The sequence below is a fragment of the Poeciliopsis prolifica genome, unplaced genomic scaffold, assembly GCF_027474105.1.
Source record: "Poeciliopsis prolifica strain line A6 unplaced genomic scaffold, Auburn_PproV2 SCAFFOLD031, whole genome shotgun sequence".
NCBI lineage: Eukaryota > Metazoa > Chordata > Actinopteri > Cyprinodontiformes > Poeciliidae > Poeciliopsis > Poeciliopsis prolifica.
The window spans coordinates 3,730,903-3,747,412 of NW_026562406.1; the positions used below are offsets into that span (position 1 = coordinate 3,730,903).

Consider the following 16,510-nt stretch of genomic DNA (forward strand, 5'->3'; position numbering starts at 1 on the left):
CCGAATGAATTGGCCACTTATATTTAATCACCTAAAAATTAGAATTAGCATATTAAAGAGCTCTGGTTGTTAGTGTTGTATGGGAGTCTGCTGTTCAGGCATATATACGGTTATTGTCAGAAACTCCTGAGAGTCCCAGGATAGATACACAATTTTTAACTTGTTCTGTACAGCCTGTAAAATTAGTCCGACTTATTTTTAACATGTTTAAGGTTGGGACTGAGAATGCTGTTCTACTGGTTTAATGTCACTTTTGTTCATCCGACTCCAAAAGCAGTCTGTTTGGAACGGTCGTCCTGTTGGATGTGGAAGGAGTCATTTTTCTTCCACCCACTTCATGTAACAGCAGTACAAATGGAAACTAAACAGCTCCTAGTATGACGCTGCCAATGCCTCGCAATGTTCTTAGACTCCTTGTCATTGTTGTCTAACAACTCATCTGTTTGAAACTCTCTCTTTCTGTTTGTCTTGTGGGACCATATTTGTTTTTTCTCCAGAAAGCGTTTGGCTTCACCATGTGGGCAGCAAAAAGTTTCAGTCTTTCTCTCTCTGTTCATAGTGATGTAAAGCTTGCTTCACTCTGACCCATCAAAACAAGGATTACTTATGCGCCGTTGTTTGAACTGCTGATTGTAGACTCTACAGTTGTTTAGAAGTGACTCTGAAAGACTTTCCTGACTTGTGTAAATTTTGAGTTCCTTTGACTTCCTCAGTGTTTTCTGTATTTGTTAATGTCAAAAAAATAAGAAAAAATGTTATGCAGTAAAAAAAAAAAGAAAAAAGAAAAAAAAAGAGATCTTCTAGAAGCATCAGACTCAAGTATTAAAAGACTTAGGCAAATGAATAAATCAGTTTGGGTTTATGTCTGTGAAATTCATCCTGTCTGAATTTGGAAAAAGACCCAAAATAAATTCAAACACAGAGTTACGATTCATGCAGTTTTACTTTCTAATCCATCCATCCATCCATGGGTTCGTCAAAATTAATAAGCTAAATTACTTTGCTCTAAATGTAGTGCAGCCACTGACTACATTGATAAACTTCAGGCTGTTTCCTATGAACAGTGAGCGATTTTAGTGGTAATTGATTTAATTAGGCTTAAAGGGTACACAAAGTACACAAAAGCTTTTAAAAAGTTAAAATTAATGCTCTGTAACGCCTTTTTAATGAGACTCACAGCAAAGTGCCAAAGTCACTGCAATTTTTTCTCAGCTGTACAAAGTATAAAGTAACTCCAGCTGCCACTGCGCACTGCCAGTCAGCTGGCTGAAGGAAGGCTACTACGTTTCTCTCATTACCTTACACCATGTCATTCCAGTTTTGAATCTTCGTGTTACCTCTGTGATTTAACGCCAAGCATGTCCTCCCTATAAGAAACATCGTGCGGCTTCGTTTTAACTTTGCACAAACAGAGCGCCTCTTCCACCTTTCGTTTCGTTCCCAACTTTTCCGATCACGCTGTTAAGCGCCACGCTGTAAAGTAAACTTTCCGCTTATCGACACGCACTTCAAATAAACTGCTTTTAGTCAATCCGAAGCTCAGCTGATAAAACAGCCTTGAGGTGAAAGCGGAGAGGAGTTTGCAAACACCATTAAATATTCTCTCCTTGCTGGTATACAGGATGCTATGATAATAAAGATCCATTAGCCTTTCTTGTCTTTGGGATCTTTTCCCCCCCCCAGTGATATGGTGAGCGTATAAAGCACAATAAGTAAGACAAAGTAAAAAAGCATTTCATAACCTCTTTTTTGTTCCAGAACATTTTCAAACATCACTGCTCAACGTCACGTTTATATCAAAGCTAATTATGCTGTAAATCAATGCCGACCTCAATTTAAAGCTGATGTCTGGAGGTCAACGAAGCCTCGACTTTTACTGATTTTCCCCTCAGCAGCGCGGCGCTCCCGCGGCGATCCCCCTCCTCGGCTGGCTCTTCAACAATCGGCAAGCTAATGATCAGTGATCAGAGACCCAAACAGCACTTCATCACATGTGCTCTGTAAATAAGCACTTGTAACCTCGAGTGAAATTCAATATTGTCTTTGCTGGAGCTCGGAGGAACAACATCATATTTTCCGCCTGTGCCAGATTAAGCCATTAGCTGGCCGCAACGTGTGCCATTAGCACATCATAATGAGAATAATGAAATCACGTAAACATCAGCCGGGCTGAGGAAGAGATGCCAAGAAGGCTCACTGCGAAAACAAAGGAATTGTCGCATTCCTTTCAACAGGCAACGCAAGACTACAAGCCATTATTAAAAAGATACCCTGTTGCCTCTTTTGCTGTTAAGTTTTGTGTTTAATTTATTTATTTTTATGGTTCCCACCTCCTCACTAGAACCGACAACCACATTCCCCGAGAGAAACATCTGTCAAAAGCCTCAATCATGCACACTGCCGAATATGTTTTTGGAGGAGATCTCACCCCACGCACACAGCAGCCAGAGAGGTGCTTAACTAAAGATAGGTCTGCAGTCTGATTATGTGCATTTGTGCAAATGAATCCCACTGGAGCCTTTGAACGCAGTGTGAAATTGCTGCATTTTCCGAAGAGTGCTGAAACATACACGGAACGGACTCGGGGCGACGCATGCTTTCCATAGCCAGCAACATTTGGGAACTAACATGCTGCGGTCTTAAAGTATTCGATTCGTAGAATGCCCCCACGTAAGTCGGTGCCGTTTTGCTTATGCATTCGGCGGTGTGTGGGCGCAATTTGCTGTGAATGGCAACAAACTGGATCTAAACCATTAGAAGATGTCCAAGAATTGTCCGTACAAGTGAGAAATTATTTTCACATTTTGTAACGCCACGAACCGCAAAGTTGAATCTTTCTGTTGGGGTTTTATGTAACAGGCTCTAATGAGGATTCTCCAAGGCACCCAGGAGACTAGCAGCAGACACCAGGCTTTGTTTGAGGGGCTGTTAAATTGAATTCGTGTTGAACAATCAGGCCAAGCCGAGATATCTGTTCTAGTTTCAGCTGCTTTATGCCACGCATGTCGGAAACTCTTTCTACATTCATGTGTCGCAAACAAAACCGATGCAGAGCCATTGATAATCATCTTCAGTATTCCAAAGACTGAAGAGTTTTCTAAGGGTTCAAATACTTTCTAGATTCCTTTGGTTGTATATAAAGCAGTAAAAACCAGAAAGGGACAGGAGAGGAGAATGATAGATGGAGCATAGCTAAAACCGTCTTCTAAAATGGAAAGTGGATAAAACCAATGATGACCTTCCTGGAGTCTGAGGGTCTTCTTCTTTTAATGGCGGTTAGCAAGCAATAATTTGTAGCTTCATTGCCACATACATGAATGGAGTGTGAAACAGGATGCAAAATATGTACTAAAAAAGTTTACAAACTTAAAAAAAAACCTTAATAAATAAATGAAAATAATAAAAACCCTACATTAATTTTGTCTTCTTAAGTCATCTCCACAAAAACAAAAAGATTCATAACTAGGAATCTGCAGGTCTTGTACGTCCAGCTGAGATTTGTTGTCCTGTAAATCGTATACTAATTCTCCTTTTTCAACTCCGTACATTTTTATCTTCGTCACGTCAGAAGCTTCTTTAGATCTGTTGTCATAACTTTACAGTTTCTGATCTAAAAATCACCGTCTGGAGTCAGTCTTTGCAGAAGTTAATGTGAAATTTCTTGCTAGATTTAATTACTCAGGAAGTAATGAAACAATGTTTGGATTGAATTGAATGTAAATTTGTGTAAACAACCGCAGCCAATCAGAAGATTAAGCAAAGTGAGCCAGAAAACCACCGTCTATTGATTTCTACAGGCAAACACACAACGCAGTCAAATTGCTGAAGTGGGGAAAACCTGCTCCTATTTAGAAACCTGGCAGACGACACAGATCCACTCATTGTTTTTGGAGAAACTTAACACTACATTTCAATACTCTGATTTCTAATACACATTTTGGGCTGTTTTAGAAATGAAAAGCAACAATCAATGAACACAACTGTACCGATATGTCATATTTAATCGGAAATGTTTGTGGTATGTTATGAGAAATATAAAACAACCCACATGCATTTAAATCATGACTCCTATAGGAAATAAATGTGTAATGTTGACCTGAAGTCACAAAAGAGTGAACTATTTTTGATGCCTCTCTGATGGTCTTGTGGTCTGGACCTTTGTGTCCAGACCACACAAAGGTGTGGTCTGGACATTAGAACCTGCTGCTCTAATGTAACTAAATGAAAATGTATGGTTTTTTTGTGTGTGTGTTTATTCTGCATACAAAGCTTTTTGGAAGAAGCCTTGACCTTTGAACACTCACATTCCAATTGCAGAGTTCCTGCAGCAAACACAGGGAAGTTGTAAGTTGATGGGAAGGTAAATGGAGCTAAATACAAGGCAGTCCTGGGAAAGTGGACTTGAGAATAGCACTAAGGTCCTAAAAATACATCCAAGAGCTATACTAGAAGGGTTTGGACCAAAGCAATCAAAGTTCAGCTATGGCTCTTCTTTTTTTCCTCCATTCATTATTTTCTTTCTCCTTCATTGCTATTCACTACTTTGTTTTCACCCATTTGCAAAAAAATCTACATGAAGAAGATTAAAAATTTGAAGAATTTTAACTCAACACTTTTCGAAGGTTGTGTGCGCCGCCGGGGCGCTGAAGCCCGGCTGAGCTGCTTGCAGCGGGGCTTCGGCCGTAGCGCTATCCCCAAAATCTTGTTGTAAATTGGGCTGCCACTCAGTGGTCTGATAGCGACTGAGGGCATAAAGAGTCTTCATGTGCTTGTTACGCCGATGGCTCTGAGCGCAGCAAAACAACTGAAGACGACTTGGACGCTACATGCCAGCATTTTATCAGTTCGGACCCGCTCCGTTATGTGCTCTGGCGAGAGGAAAGCGGCAGAACTTGTAAAACCGAACTAAAATGTAATTACGGGTTGGACGCAGGGCTTGACGTAGAAAAGCGTGTCACCGAATCCTCGCCCCGGAGAGCCACTGTCCTGCATGTTTGAGTTGTGTTTCTGCTTCAGCAAACCCGCGGCCACCGAATGAATTACATCCTCAGCGGGTCGTCGGGTTCAGCAGAAGGCAGTTAATGACCCTCCATTAGCAGTTACACCGAGTGTTAAAGAAGGAAACATCTGAAACACGCAGGACTACGGTTCCCGTGGAGCAAGACTCAGAAACACTCGATTTTTTTCATATAAAGTTATAATCACACGCTTCGCCTACAAAACAAAGCAAACAGGATTACCAAGCCGAGCGTAAGGGTTGGAGACGTTCCTACAGATACGACCACTTATGATCTTAAGTGGTCGTATCTGTGGCTTAGAGACACAGCCGGTTCCACTGGCCCGAAGAAAAAAGCTACTGAAGGCTTACGCTTAAATCCGAAATGAGAAAAACAAAAGTCTAAGAGAGCTTTATTCAAAAGACAAACCAGCGTCGCATATGATGAGACAAACGCTTATCTCAACCACAAGGACCGGCCCGGTTCTGTAGGTTCACCAGGATCACTCGGCCAATCAAAAACTGACTTTTGAGCATCCTGATAGCTGTGTCACATTGTTTATCCGAGGAGTTTAAGGGAGTTGAAATTAGCCAGCCCAGAAGACACTTTCACCGATAAGGTGGCAAAAGTGAAAATCTAACATAAGCTTACAGAATGGCTTCCAGAATATTTTTGTACACATAATGCGTCATTTTTTACTGGCAATTTTAACAGCTCAAACACCAATAACAACCTTACTATGCATTATTTCACAGAGCGGATCAAGGTTTAAAGTTCAAAGGTCGACTCCCGCAAAAATATTAAAAGTTTGTTCTTTGAACATGTAAGTTCTCCGTGCATTTTCATGCATCTGGATCACCGACTGCCAGTCTCGCACTAACGGCAATTTTCAATCCCTCCAAACAAGAAGACAAGCAATCAAAAAAGGCATTAATAGCAGGGGTTAGAGTTTCTCAGGTACAAGAACTAAGATGCCTTATTTGTCAGTCTTGGCACTTCTTATGTTCATCACTCACTTTGTGTTACTGAATGGCACATTTTAATAAGCGTGTCAGCATTTCATCAATGATCGCTGTCCCATGCAACATGTACAAAGTGAAGTTAAGAAAAAAAAAAAAGAAAAGCTAAAGACGTCCCTTTCTTACAAGCTCTTCCACTTAAGTGGCGAGCATTAATTTGGCAACAAATATTGCAACCTGTCAAAACTCCCCGCGCTTGATGGCAGCCTCCCTTCTGCGAATTTACGCACAGCTGAAATGCAAGCTGTCACTTTGGCAGGCGAAGACAGCGTGGTTTGATCATCCATCAACTTTCTTATTCCTGACACTTTAAAATCAGGGCTCATTTCCTAGAGCCTCCAAATTAGACAAATGTTTGGTAAATAAAAAAAGAGCCCCCGCGGTGTTTCCAGGGTCTGTCCAAGGCGACTTGATGAAGTTCTTCCTGTTTAATAAGACCAGATTGCAGCATTCTGCACACAAATCGAAAGGGAAAGTGGGAACTATACGAACATGCCTCATCCTGGACTAAACTCATCTCAACATGGAGAGAGAAAAAACACACACGCAAATGCTTTTTGCACAATTCCAGCCTGAAAATTGGTCGCGTTTGAATGTAATTATTTTAGACAGGATTTGTGCAGCAGCAGCATGACTTTCTCCTCACATCATCTGTGTTCACACGGCCCACTTTAATTATCTGTGAGCAGGAACTCCTCACCTTATTAATGCCTGCACATTTTGTCCGGGCACAAAGCTTTCGCCTGCGGCTTCGATGCTGGGATTTTCACCTTTTTACATTTTCTGAGGTTACGTCACAGGAAGTGGCTTGTGGGTGGACAGGAACCACGGAGCACAGGAGTGGTGAGAATGTATGTTTCTTTCGTTCTTCCTTTTCTCCCCCCGCCCCACACAAATACCGCGCTCGAGGAAGACCTCGCAAAAGAAGAGTTCAAAGTGTTCATCAAAATTCACACCCCGAGAGTTTCAGTCTGCGGCGTCGAAACCGACCTGCTGAGCTGTGCTGGAGGAAATCTATAGAAACAAATTAACTCCACGTCTGTTGGTCTGTGCATGTGCACAAGATAACGGGCTTCAATTACAAAGCTCTCTCTCCTAATTGAAAATGCAGCTAATAGCTTAAGTGCTTTCTATCTTGGAAAGCTAAAAAGATGTGTGTGTGTGTGTGTGTGTGTGTGTGTGGTGTGTGTGTGTGTGTGTGTGTGCGTGTGTGTGTGTGCGTGTGCGTGTGCATGTGTGCGTGTGCTGAGAGGGCGCGTTGGATTCCAGCGTTTACTGAACGCCCTCCTGAGTGTGGCTTTTGCCCCCGGAGCCGCTCTTTTCGATGCAGCGTCTCTCCCACTTTCATCTTTCTGCAGACAGTGTTTGCCAGTCACTGCGATCAGAAAAGGCTTTCTCGCATGTCAAAAGAGACGGCGCGCAGCGCTGCTAATACGGCGACTCTCAGGACTCTCAAGAAGTAATTAAAGGCATGCCGGGTGCAAGAAATTAATCCAACACTTTTCGGTGGACATAAAATTGTGATTTTTCTTGTAAACTCTGGAGGTGAAGTCCGCCTCATTTTGCGGAGTTGGATTACGCCAACTGTTATGAAACAATGTTCATAAATCTAACAACTGAAAATAAAACCTTATTTAATAACAGTGTGAGGTCTGGCCGTAGTGTTGCACTAATGGTGGGGGAAGACCACCATGGAAATTTGGAGTTTATAATGCGTTTATTTTTTTTTTCACCCGTTCTTTTTTTCATGGTACACTGATCATTTGACATTCAATTGCATGGATTTTTAAAAACAACATTTCAAAAATACTACAGGGCAAAATTTAAACAAATAAACCAAAACAAATGCACTTTTTTTTCTTTTAATGTTGTTTACCAAGTTGCTCCTCCATCCAAATGCGTTTTGTCTACACCGACAGGATCCACTCAGAAATGGGAGCGCTCACTTTGTAATGTTGATGTCTCAGACCTCGTTCAAACCTTTTCAGTAGGGCTGAGGATATTACCTTCATTTCAGCCAGTTTTATTCACTCTAAAATCAGTTTTGATGTGTTTTGGACCCAAATACCCAAATCTGACCATCTGGTCCAAACTGACCACAGTATTTGACAAGAAGTTAGTTTAAATGTTCAGGAACTGGGCTAAAATTGGCTCAAGTCAGTCTTAAATTATGTTAAATCAACTTTTTTGAACTAAATCATGTTATGATGTTATTCCCTCATCAAAAATGTACCTAGTGCTAGGCCTGTCACAATAATCAATAAATCAATGAATCGCATGGTAAATTAAAACAAACTCAATAATTTTCATTGGCATGATTTATCGTTTCTCTTTTTTATCATCGGTTTCTCCCAATAACTGATGATAAAGTTCTTCAGTTTGGCATTTTGGTCTCAACTAGACCTTTTTTTAATGACAATTTTGTTTACAAAGACCTCAAAGTTAATTTTATTTGTTGTCTTGTTTAATTATTTGGGGTATTTAAAATGTTCCAGTTCTGGTGTGAAATGTTAATTAAAGTTTACTGTGTCCTTGCATTATTATTATGCCATTATATCATCATGCTACTTAAAAATGGTCTGATTATTATCGAAGCAATAACTTCTGGAAAAATTTATCGTGCAGTAAAATCTGTTATGGTGATGCTGTGATTCATACATGAACTTTTGAGAAATCCTTTAACCTCCCATGGCAACCGTTCAAGGTTAATAGAGGAGCGACGTTGTGATGACTTTCTGATGGCAGAGTGTCTGAAAGAACAAGAGTTTCTTAAAGAGACAGAGGCCCGATTTCAAGGCGTTAAATTACAAAGATAGCTTCGTTGTGCTATAAACTGCCTCTACGTGTCTGGAAAGCACATAATACTTTCCCTTTAAGATGGAATCTGCTGGCACAACAGTGTTGCTGTCCACAGAATAGTGAAGTTTACATCTCTCAGCTAAGATCTAAGATGGATAAAGGTAGAATTGCACTCTGAGGGGACAGTTTTAAACACCTGCACATTTCAAGAGTACCGATTCAAACTGTTTTCCACAAATTCGCCAAGCCAAGAAGACAGATAAGCCTCAACTCTATGGAAAAATTATGGACCATGCTTAAGTGCTGTGTATGTGCCAGTGAGTTAATATGTTTAACCAATCTCTTGTGTTTCTGCTAGTTGTCAAATATCCAAAGAAGCGTGTTAATGGCTACAGAACACATGTGGTTGCTGTCCAATGTATGACCAAATGCTAATTGGGAAGCATGTATATACTTAATCATATGCATACATTTTTAATTGTGCACGGGATAGAAAAAAATCCCCCCAAAACTCAAACATGTGCAACATATTCTTTTCAAAACTTTGCAGTTGCGTAATCCTTCTACTGTGTCAAAAAAGGAACAAGTTCCTATTAAACATTAACGCTCATGATGAATGTATGCAAATTTCTAATCGCAGCACAAAATGTTCCAACTTCACTTCAATATAAATAAGAAGAAAAAGTGAAAATGGTTTAAAATTTCTGAGTTATCCTTTTCGAATCTTGGAGATTGGCATGAAATGAAGAAAAGAAAGAAGAAAAAAAAAATCCCATTACATTTTTTAGCAGCTCAAGGCGCTCCCCTGAGCTGCAGAGGGCACGGAATAACAAAGCTGAGGGACGACTCGGCTCCTTACCTCTGATGGGCTATTAGTTATTCTAGCTAGCAAAAGCCCCATTAGGTCTGCCGTTTAATGGTCCCACGCCACATTCTCACACGAAAGCCGCTAGATTGATAAGGTGAGCATCTCACCTCAAGCTTTCCTCTTGCTCGAGAAACGTTCTGCCACAGACAATCTGACAAGAGCTGATTTACCTCAGCCTGCTTCTTGTAGAACCAGCAAACAAGCAAACGTTTTTTTTTCCCCCCTTTCTTTTTGTGTGTGTGTGTGTAACGACGTCTCTCTGGTGACATTAGTCGAAAACGCAAGATCCAAAGCAGAAACCTCTGAATATTCTGCAATTATTTATAGGCTGTATGTAGAATAAAGGGGATGGGCCGAGTGGCAAGGAGGGAGATTAAAGTTTGTCTTTTGAGCTGCACAGACAGATGCAGTTGAAAAGAGAGTTTGGCTTTTTATACTCGGCAGCATGTCTGTTTTGTAAAACAGAAGGGTCCAGTGACATTACGGCTTTCCCTCCACAACATGTCCAGTTAATCAGACTGAACCAGAGCGCACGAGGCAAGCAACAGGACACAGATCCGGAACACTGGGGTTACAAGGCCATAAAAGTGTCCAATTAAGCATTAGCAAATTGATGCTTTTCTTTTTTTTCTTCTTTTTTCTTTACAAAGAATGAGAACTCAATGTTGAAAAATGACCAGAGGCTTCACATCCACTTGAAACCAGCCATATACACACAACGTCTAGAAAGGCACAACCTTTTTTCTCTCTGTCTGATATTAAATCAGACTAAACCTTTCCTGTATCAAGTCAGGATCACCAAAACCATGTCTGTTCACGACATACCAGAATTCGCTTTTCTTCAAATTCAAAGGCTCGATAAGATCGACACTTTAGTTTCGGATTCCTTCTTGAAATGTTATTTTATTCTTTTGCTGTAGTTTCTCGAATGTGTCACAGCAACAAAAAAATAGTTGTTTTGATTTGCTCCGAAATACCTTTTTTTTTGTTGCACTTTTTAAGAAAAAAACATGCATCCAAATTCATTTTGTTTCTTCTGTTTATCATGTTGAAATATAATTTAGGCGTTTTGCAGACATCTATACACTTTGTTGCAAATATGTGTGACAAAAGAGTTCATAGAACAAATCACAAAAACACCTGAAGCTCAGAAGTTTGATTATATATTAAATATAAGTAACGAAAAGTATTGGTATTTGAACTGGTATTGGTATCAGCGATACTGGCCCTGTATTTACTTGGAATCTGATTGATACCAAAATATGCAGGATCGCATCCCTCCAGCTTGAGCCAGCATCTGCACAAGATCTTTTGCTTTGTTCTTGCACAAATGCAGATATTTTGTATTAAAATATATCTATCTCTTGCCAGACAGAACCCATATCCTTCCTGGAGAGACGGCTTGACAATCCCTGGTGCTTACACTTGCTAATAATTCTTTGAACAGATGAATGTTTTACCTTCAGGCATCTGGAAATTGTACTCTAAGAAGAACCAGACTGCCAGGATGCCGTGACATCATCATCTGAGGTTTCCCAGACTGTCAAAACTCCACTGTAAGTTTAACATATGCAACATGCTGACTTTAAAGGAAGCATTTTAAGACACTTTCTCTACCTATTTCTGGCTTTTAGCAAACGGAAGTAGATTTTGTAATTCCTAACTGACTTAGAACAAAATAGTTTAGTCTGACTTAATTTCAAAACGTGTGAGAGAAAAGAAGAGGTATCAGCTGTGTGTGTCTCATGTTTATGAACTTAAACAAAAGCAGCATAATGCAGTTTCCCAGTGCAGCAGCACAACATAGCCCAGCAGAAAAAACGAGCCCAAATGCATAATTTATTTTTTATTTGGCTACAGGCCATTATGGTGTTCTCCGGCGCGCAACGACTGTTTGAACTTTGTAAATGGAACCAATGAGGAAAATGCTAAACACACAATCGCTGGAGGCAAAGAGAAGGGGGTGAGATATGTGATCATCAGCAGGTAGGTTTGCAGATATCTACACACTTTATACGACAGAAAACAAATATCAAAACTCACACGGCTCTTGCAGCAAACACACGGGATAGGAGGAGAACACCTGCACAGTGACTTGAGCTAATACATTGTTTTTATTCCAAAAGGCTGACTGCTAATGTGCAGATTAAACAAACAGGGAGTCTTTCATGTAAGTAATGAAAAATAGACCTGCTTTATCTATAATGCATTGCAGTTCACTCCAAAATAAGACTCATATTTGAGTGTTTATCGTTACACGATTGTGGCCGAACAGCAGGTTGGTCATATGGAACTGAGACAATCAGCATATTGGAAATCAAGTCACTGTGCACTGACCTTTGTTTCCTCATCCCAAATCAGACAAGAGCAGAGAAGAAAACAGCTTGTTCTTTTTTATATATATAGATATATATATAGAAATCCAACAGAGTGTTAAGAAAATTTACCTCGCATGCCTCGCACTGGAAATGGGTTTTTGGAGGACAACGGTCATACCTCGCATTCCCTGGAGCCTGAGATGGTGTAGGTGTAAGGTCCCGTCCCATTAACCAGCATATCCATAGTCTCTGAATGGGAGGGCTTGTAGTCCACATAGTACTCTTGCAGGGGGGAATTAAAGGAGCGCTCAGTCTGTCGTGCCTGTTTCTGGCGCTTTTTGACTGCCGAGCGCTGCTGGAGCTGTTTGAGACTGCTGGGATAGTGTTTCCATGACACATAGATAACCAGCAGAATTACAGCCACAGATAAGAAAAGTGCCACGCTGCCGGCTATGATCTTGTGGAAGGATACATAGTCGGTGTCGGGCAATGGCACGGGGGTGGGAGCCTCGGAAGGAGTTGGCGGGGTCGTCGTATTCCAGGTCAGCTTTTTATCCGCCACCAGCTGCGTGGGAAGAGGCAGGAAATCAGGCTGGAAAGGGGAAGTGAGAGGCAAAGTCGTCGAGGGGATTGGGGTCGGGGTTGCTGTACAGATGTTATAAGTCTCCACCACATCTGTCACTTTCTCTCCTTGGGCCTCCTTAGGGCTAGCACAAATCATAGTAGTCTCTTTGTTGCCCTTGAAGGCTTTGAGCCAGGACACCAGCGGGCATATGTTGGGGTTACAGTGCCACAAATTCCCGGCCAGACTGATGGTGGTTAGGGAAATCCAAGTCTCCGCCGTCCGCTGGGAGACGTTGCTGAGTTTGTTGGAGTCCAGATTCAGAGTCTGAAGGTTGGGCAGGCACTGGAATGTGCTGGTGTCCAGCACTTCCAGCTCGTTTCCCGAGAGGTCCAGCTTTTGCAAGGAGGTCCACATCCACGGCAGGCCCTGGGTTAGCAGCCTGATGCGGTTCCACTGCAGGTAGAGGGCCCTCAGGTTAGTCAGGCGGGGGAAGTGAGCAAAGTTTATCTTTGAAAACTGGTTGTGCTCCAAGTGAAGCTCGACCAGCTTTAAGAGTCCTGCAAAAGCGTTGCGCGTCAGGCTCCTGAGTCTGTTGTAACCAATATCAAGAAACTCCAGGTTGCGACAGTCGAGGAAAACTCGCATGGGGATGGTCTTTAAGGAGTTCGACCTCAAGTGCAAACTGAGCAGCTTCCGCAAACCCAAGAACTGATTGGGTGTCAGAACCTGCAGCTTGTTGTAGGACAAGTCGAGGTTTCGTAGATTTGGGACGTCGTGGAACGTGTTGTTCTTCAGCTGCGTGACCTTGTTGGAGCTGAGGATCAGCTCCTTGAGCCTCCGGATCCCGTGGAACGCCTGGCCATCCACCGCAGTGATGTAATTGTGGTCGAGGTAGAGCCACACCAGTTGACTGAGACCTGCAAATTGCCGGGCTCGGAGGTTCACCAGGCTGTTGTAACGGAGGGAAAGGCCCTGCGTGCTCACAGACACGTTGTTTGGCACATCGCGGAAGGCGTTGGATTCACAGTATATTATTTTCCCATCGCATCTGCAGCTCGAGGGGCAGCGGCGCTCCCGGATACCGCTCGGCGCTGCAAGCAGCCAGGCGGGTATCGCCACCGTGAACATAAGCCATCTGAAAAGCACAGAAAGACCTAGAGACAGAGACAATGACAAGTGTAAAACAAAAGCAGGATTCAGACTCAGGCAGACGTATTCAGAAGCAACAACTGCTCTGGAATAGTGGTGCCGAAAGTTTGTGTCATCAAATATGACTCAAAAGAAATGTTATTTCGTAATTTAACATCTTTAAATTGGGCTTCTGTCTCTTTAAAAACTCCTGCTCGTTCTGAAACTCCACCTTCAGGAAGCCAACACAACACGGCTCTTCTATTAACCTTTTCACAACGTTTTCACCAGCGTCAGAAACCATGAGCTCAGCAGACGCGCCGCTCCAACAGGAGTTTGCTAATTGCTGCTGCTAGTCTGAAGGAGCTGAGTGGTGGAGCCATGCAGGAGGGCAGCTCAGTGAGGCAAAAACTCACAGATGAGGAGCTGCGTCATGAAGGTGGAGCTAGATTCAGCCTGGCGTTTTGCACAGCTGAAATGTTGCCATGCGTGAGAGAGTCAAAGCAACTATCCAGGTGTTTTTTTGATGAGGGAATAACATCACAACATGGCAAAAAGCTCAAAAATTGTGATTTTATATGATAATGCTCCAATAAAATAAAAACCACAGGGCTTGGACCTTTCCAGTTGATTGTTTCATTAACAAGATGTTCTTTTCCATTGGAACGGTGTGTTCGAAAGGAGCGTTGGCGGTTCCATTGTGTGTTACTAATTATTATTTATTTGTAAAAGCCCTAATGAGATAATTTTCCAAATTCAGATTAGTTAAAATAAGGTTTGACTGCTTTAATATGATAGAAATTGTCAAAGTTACTAACTAATGACGTTCCAGTACATTTTCGATCCCTGGCAGCCATATTGAATGCAAAATGCAACCTCAGTCTTTCTCAGTTAAGATTTCTGACTTCGTGGTGGTTCCTGTTTTTGACCAGGGAATCAGTCTTCTGGGTATAAAGAGAAAGCACTTTTACCATACCTCACATGTTTGTTGCCATGCTGCTGAAACAAGTTGGATTTAATGTTATTCCCAGATCCATCACATGATGTGAGAGAAAAAACATGTAGCCACAAGTGCTTGTTCAGCCTTGGTTTTCTCTAGTCTGCTTCAATTTAAACTCAACTTTAAGTTCATCAATATTTTTTAATAGTACTTCTCTTCTCAGTTTCTGTTTAAAACAAAAACTTTTTTTTTTTTTGCTTTAGCAACTTATTCTCCTCGTTTGTTATTTTTAAAGCGTTACAACAAATTTCTCTGAAAATAGTTATCAGAATTTATTTAGAGCACCACTAAACTCAAGAAAAGTACCACCAGTTGTTCTTGGATCAAGTGGATTTTTTTTTTTTTAACAAGGGCATTCTAGCTCTGCACTCAGGATGTCATTCAGTTGGAGGGCGGCACAACAATTTGATAAGAAAAAACAAACAAAACTAAAGGTTTTTGTAATTTGTGCCTTAAACATTTTCTGTTTCTTCACAAGTCAAGCCTGCCTCTGTTGTGTTGAGTGTAAGTACCGTGGGAAAAGGCTGGCAGAGCCCCACTAACAACACTGAAGTTAGCATCTGATCCAAGATCCCAATTCAGCAACAACTTACAGGAGTAGTTCACAATTTGTGAGGACGATGAACTGCATTTGATTCACACAAATTCAATAAAATGCTTAGCTTAGATAAACTCGTATGTGCTGTTCTGCTGAAAGGAGGCGACTTAAACACAGTTTAGACTTTATGAAACCATCATATTGGGGGGGGGGTATTTCTAGGGTAACTAGGCCCATGTTAGATTTAGTCAAGCATGAAAACCACAATTCACAGACCGATCGATCCTTTTCAGAATGATTCTCCATTGATTACAGGTTCTTCCAATCAAACTTTGCCATTAGTGAGGCACAAATTGGGGAATGGGGGAAGTGCGGCAGGAGCATAGCAGGAACTCTTCCCAAGGCACCGTTAATGCACAGTTTGGGATCCTTAATGGCTCCAGAATACGCACCACTGTGTTCCTCACTAATTTTCACACTCAAAGGTGATTGATAACCACATTCATCAGGTATAATCTGACAGTTTGTTGTTGGCCCCTCCAAGAGAAAAGCCTCCTTGAAATTCCCCCAACCTGCACGACTGCAGGCTGGGGCACCATCACCAACACCTTGAATTCAAACTGTAGTCAGACAGACAGAGCGAGGCTCGGGAGGAGTGAACATACCCATACTTGCACGACGTCTGCCTTTCCTCATGTTCAGGGATGTCTTCCGGATGCGATCCGGCTCCACATGTCAGACGCGGTCGGCGTTTTGCCCAAAATAGTTTGCACATGCAAGCACGGGGAAACGCACGCACTTTGCGCCGGAGTCTAACTAACCCCCCACCGCCCTCCGTCCTCCCCTCGCCGCGCTCACAGCCGCGCACCTGTCGGAGAGGACCGCGGCTCCCTCAAGGTGCTCATCAACCCCTCTGTCCGCTGAGTTTACCGCACCACATCAGCTCGGTCCCGCATTTTTTTTTTTCTCTTCCTTCCTGTCGCCTCAATCAAGGATGGGAAGGAAAGCGCTCAAGCTCGTAGAGCCATGGTGATGATGATGATGATGATGGTGGTGGTGACGATGATGGCACTCTCCAGCGCACGCTGTGGGAGGCTGGAGGACGCTCTCCAATCACAGAGTCACCAATTGTTGATTCGAAGTTGCGGAAAAGACAGCAGGAAGAGAGCGAGCGAGCGAGCGGAGCAGTTTGGAGAGGAGCTGAACTGCGCGGTCCGAAGACGACAAGTTGCGGTATCCTGCTTCAGGGAGGCGGGGAGGACAGACAGAGGGGATGGG

The 16,510-nt window shown here is 42.3% G+C and overlaps 1 protein-coding gene across 2 annotated transcripts in view; it reads right to left on the bottom strand.

The window, feature by feature from the left end:
• Positions 1 to 16,510, bottom strand: part of LOC129373138 (leucine-rich repeat transmembrane neuronal protein 4) — a 67,490-nt gene extending 50,980 nt beyond the window's left edge. The window contains exons 1-2 of one of the 2 annotated variants that reach the window (XM_055050913.1): positions 15,898 to 16,510; positions 12,180 to 13,720 (exon numbers count right to left, since the gene is read on the bottom strand). In XM_055050913.1, the coding sequence (XP_054906888.1) occupies positions 12,180 to 13,720; positions 15,898 to 15,928 (1,572 nt within the window). In that variant the 5' untranslated portion in view covers positions 15,929 to 16,510. Of the gene's footprint in view, positions 1 to 12,130; positions 13,721 to 15,897 lie in introns of both variants that reach the window. The other variant, XM_055050914.1, reaches the window with a different exon arrangement.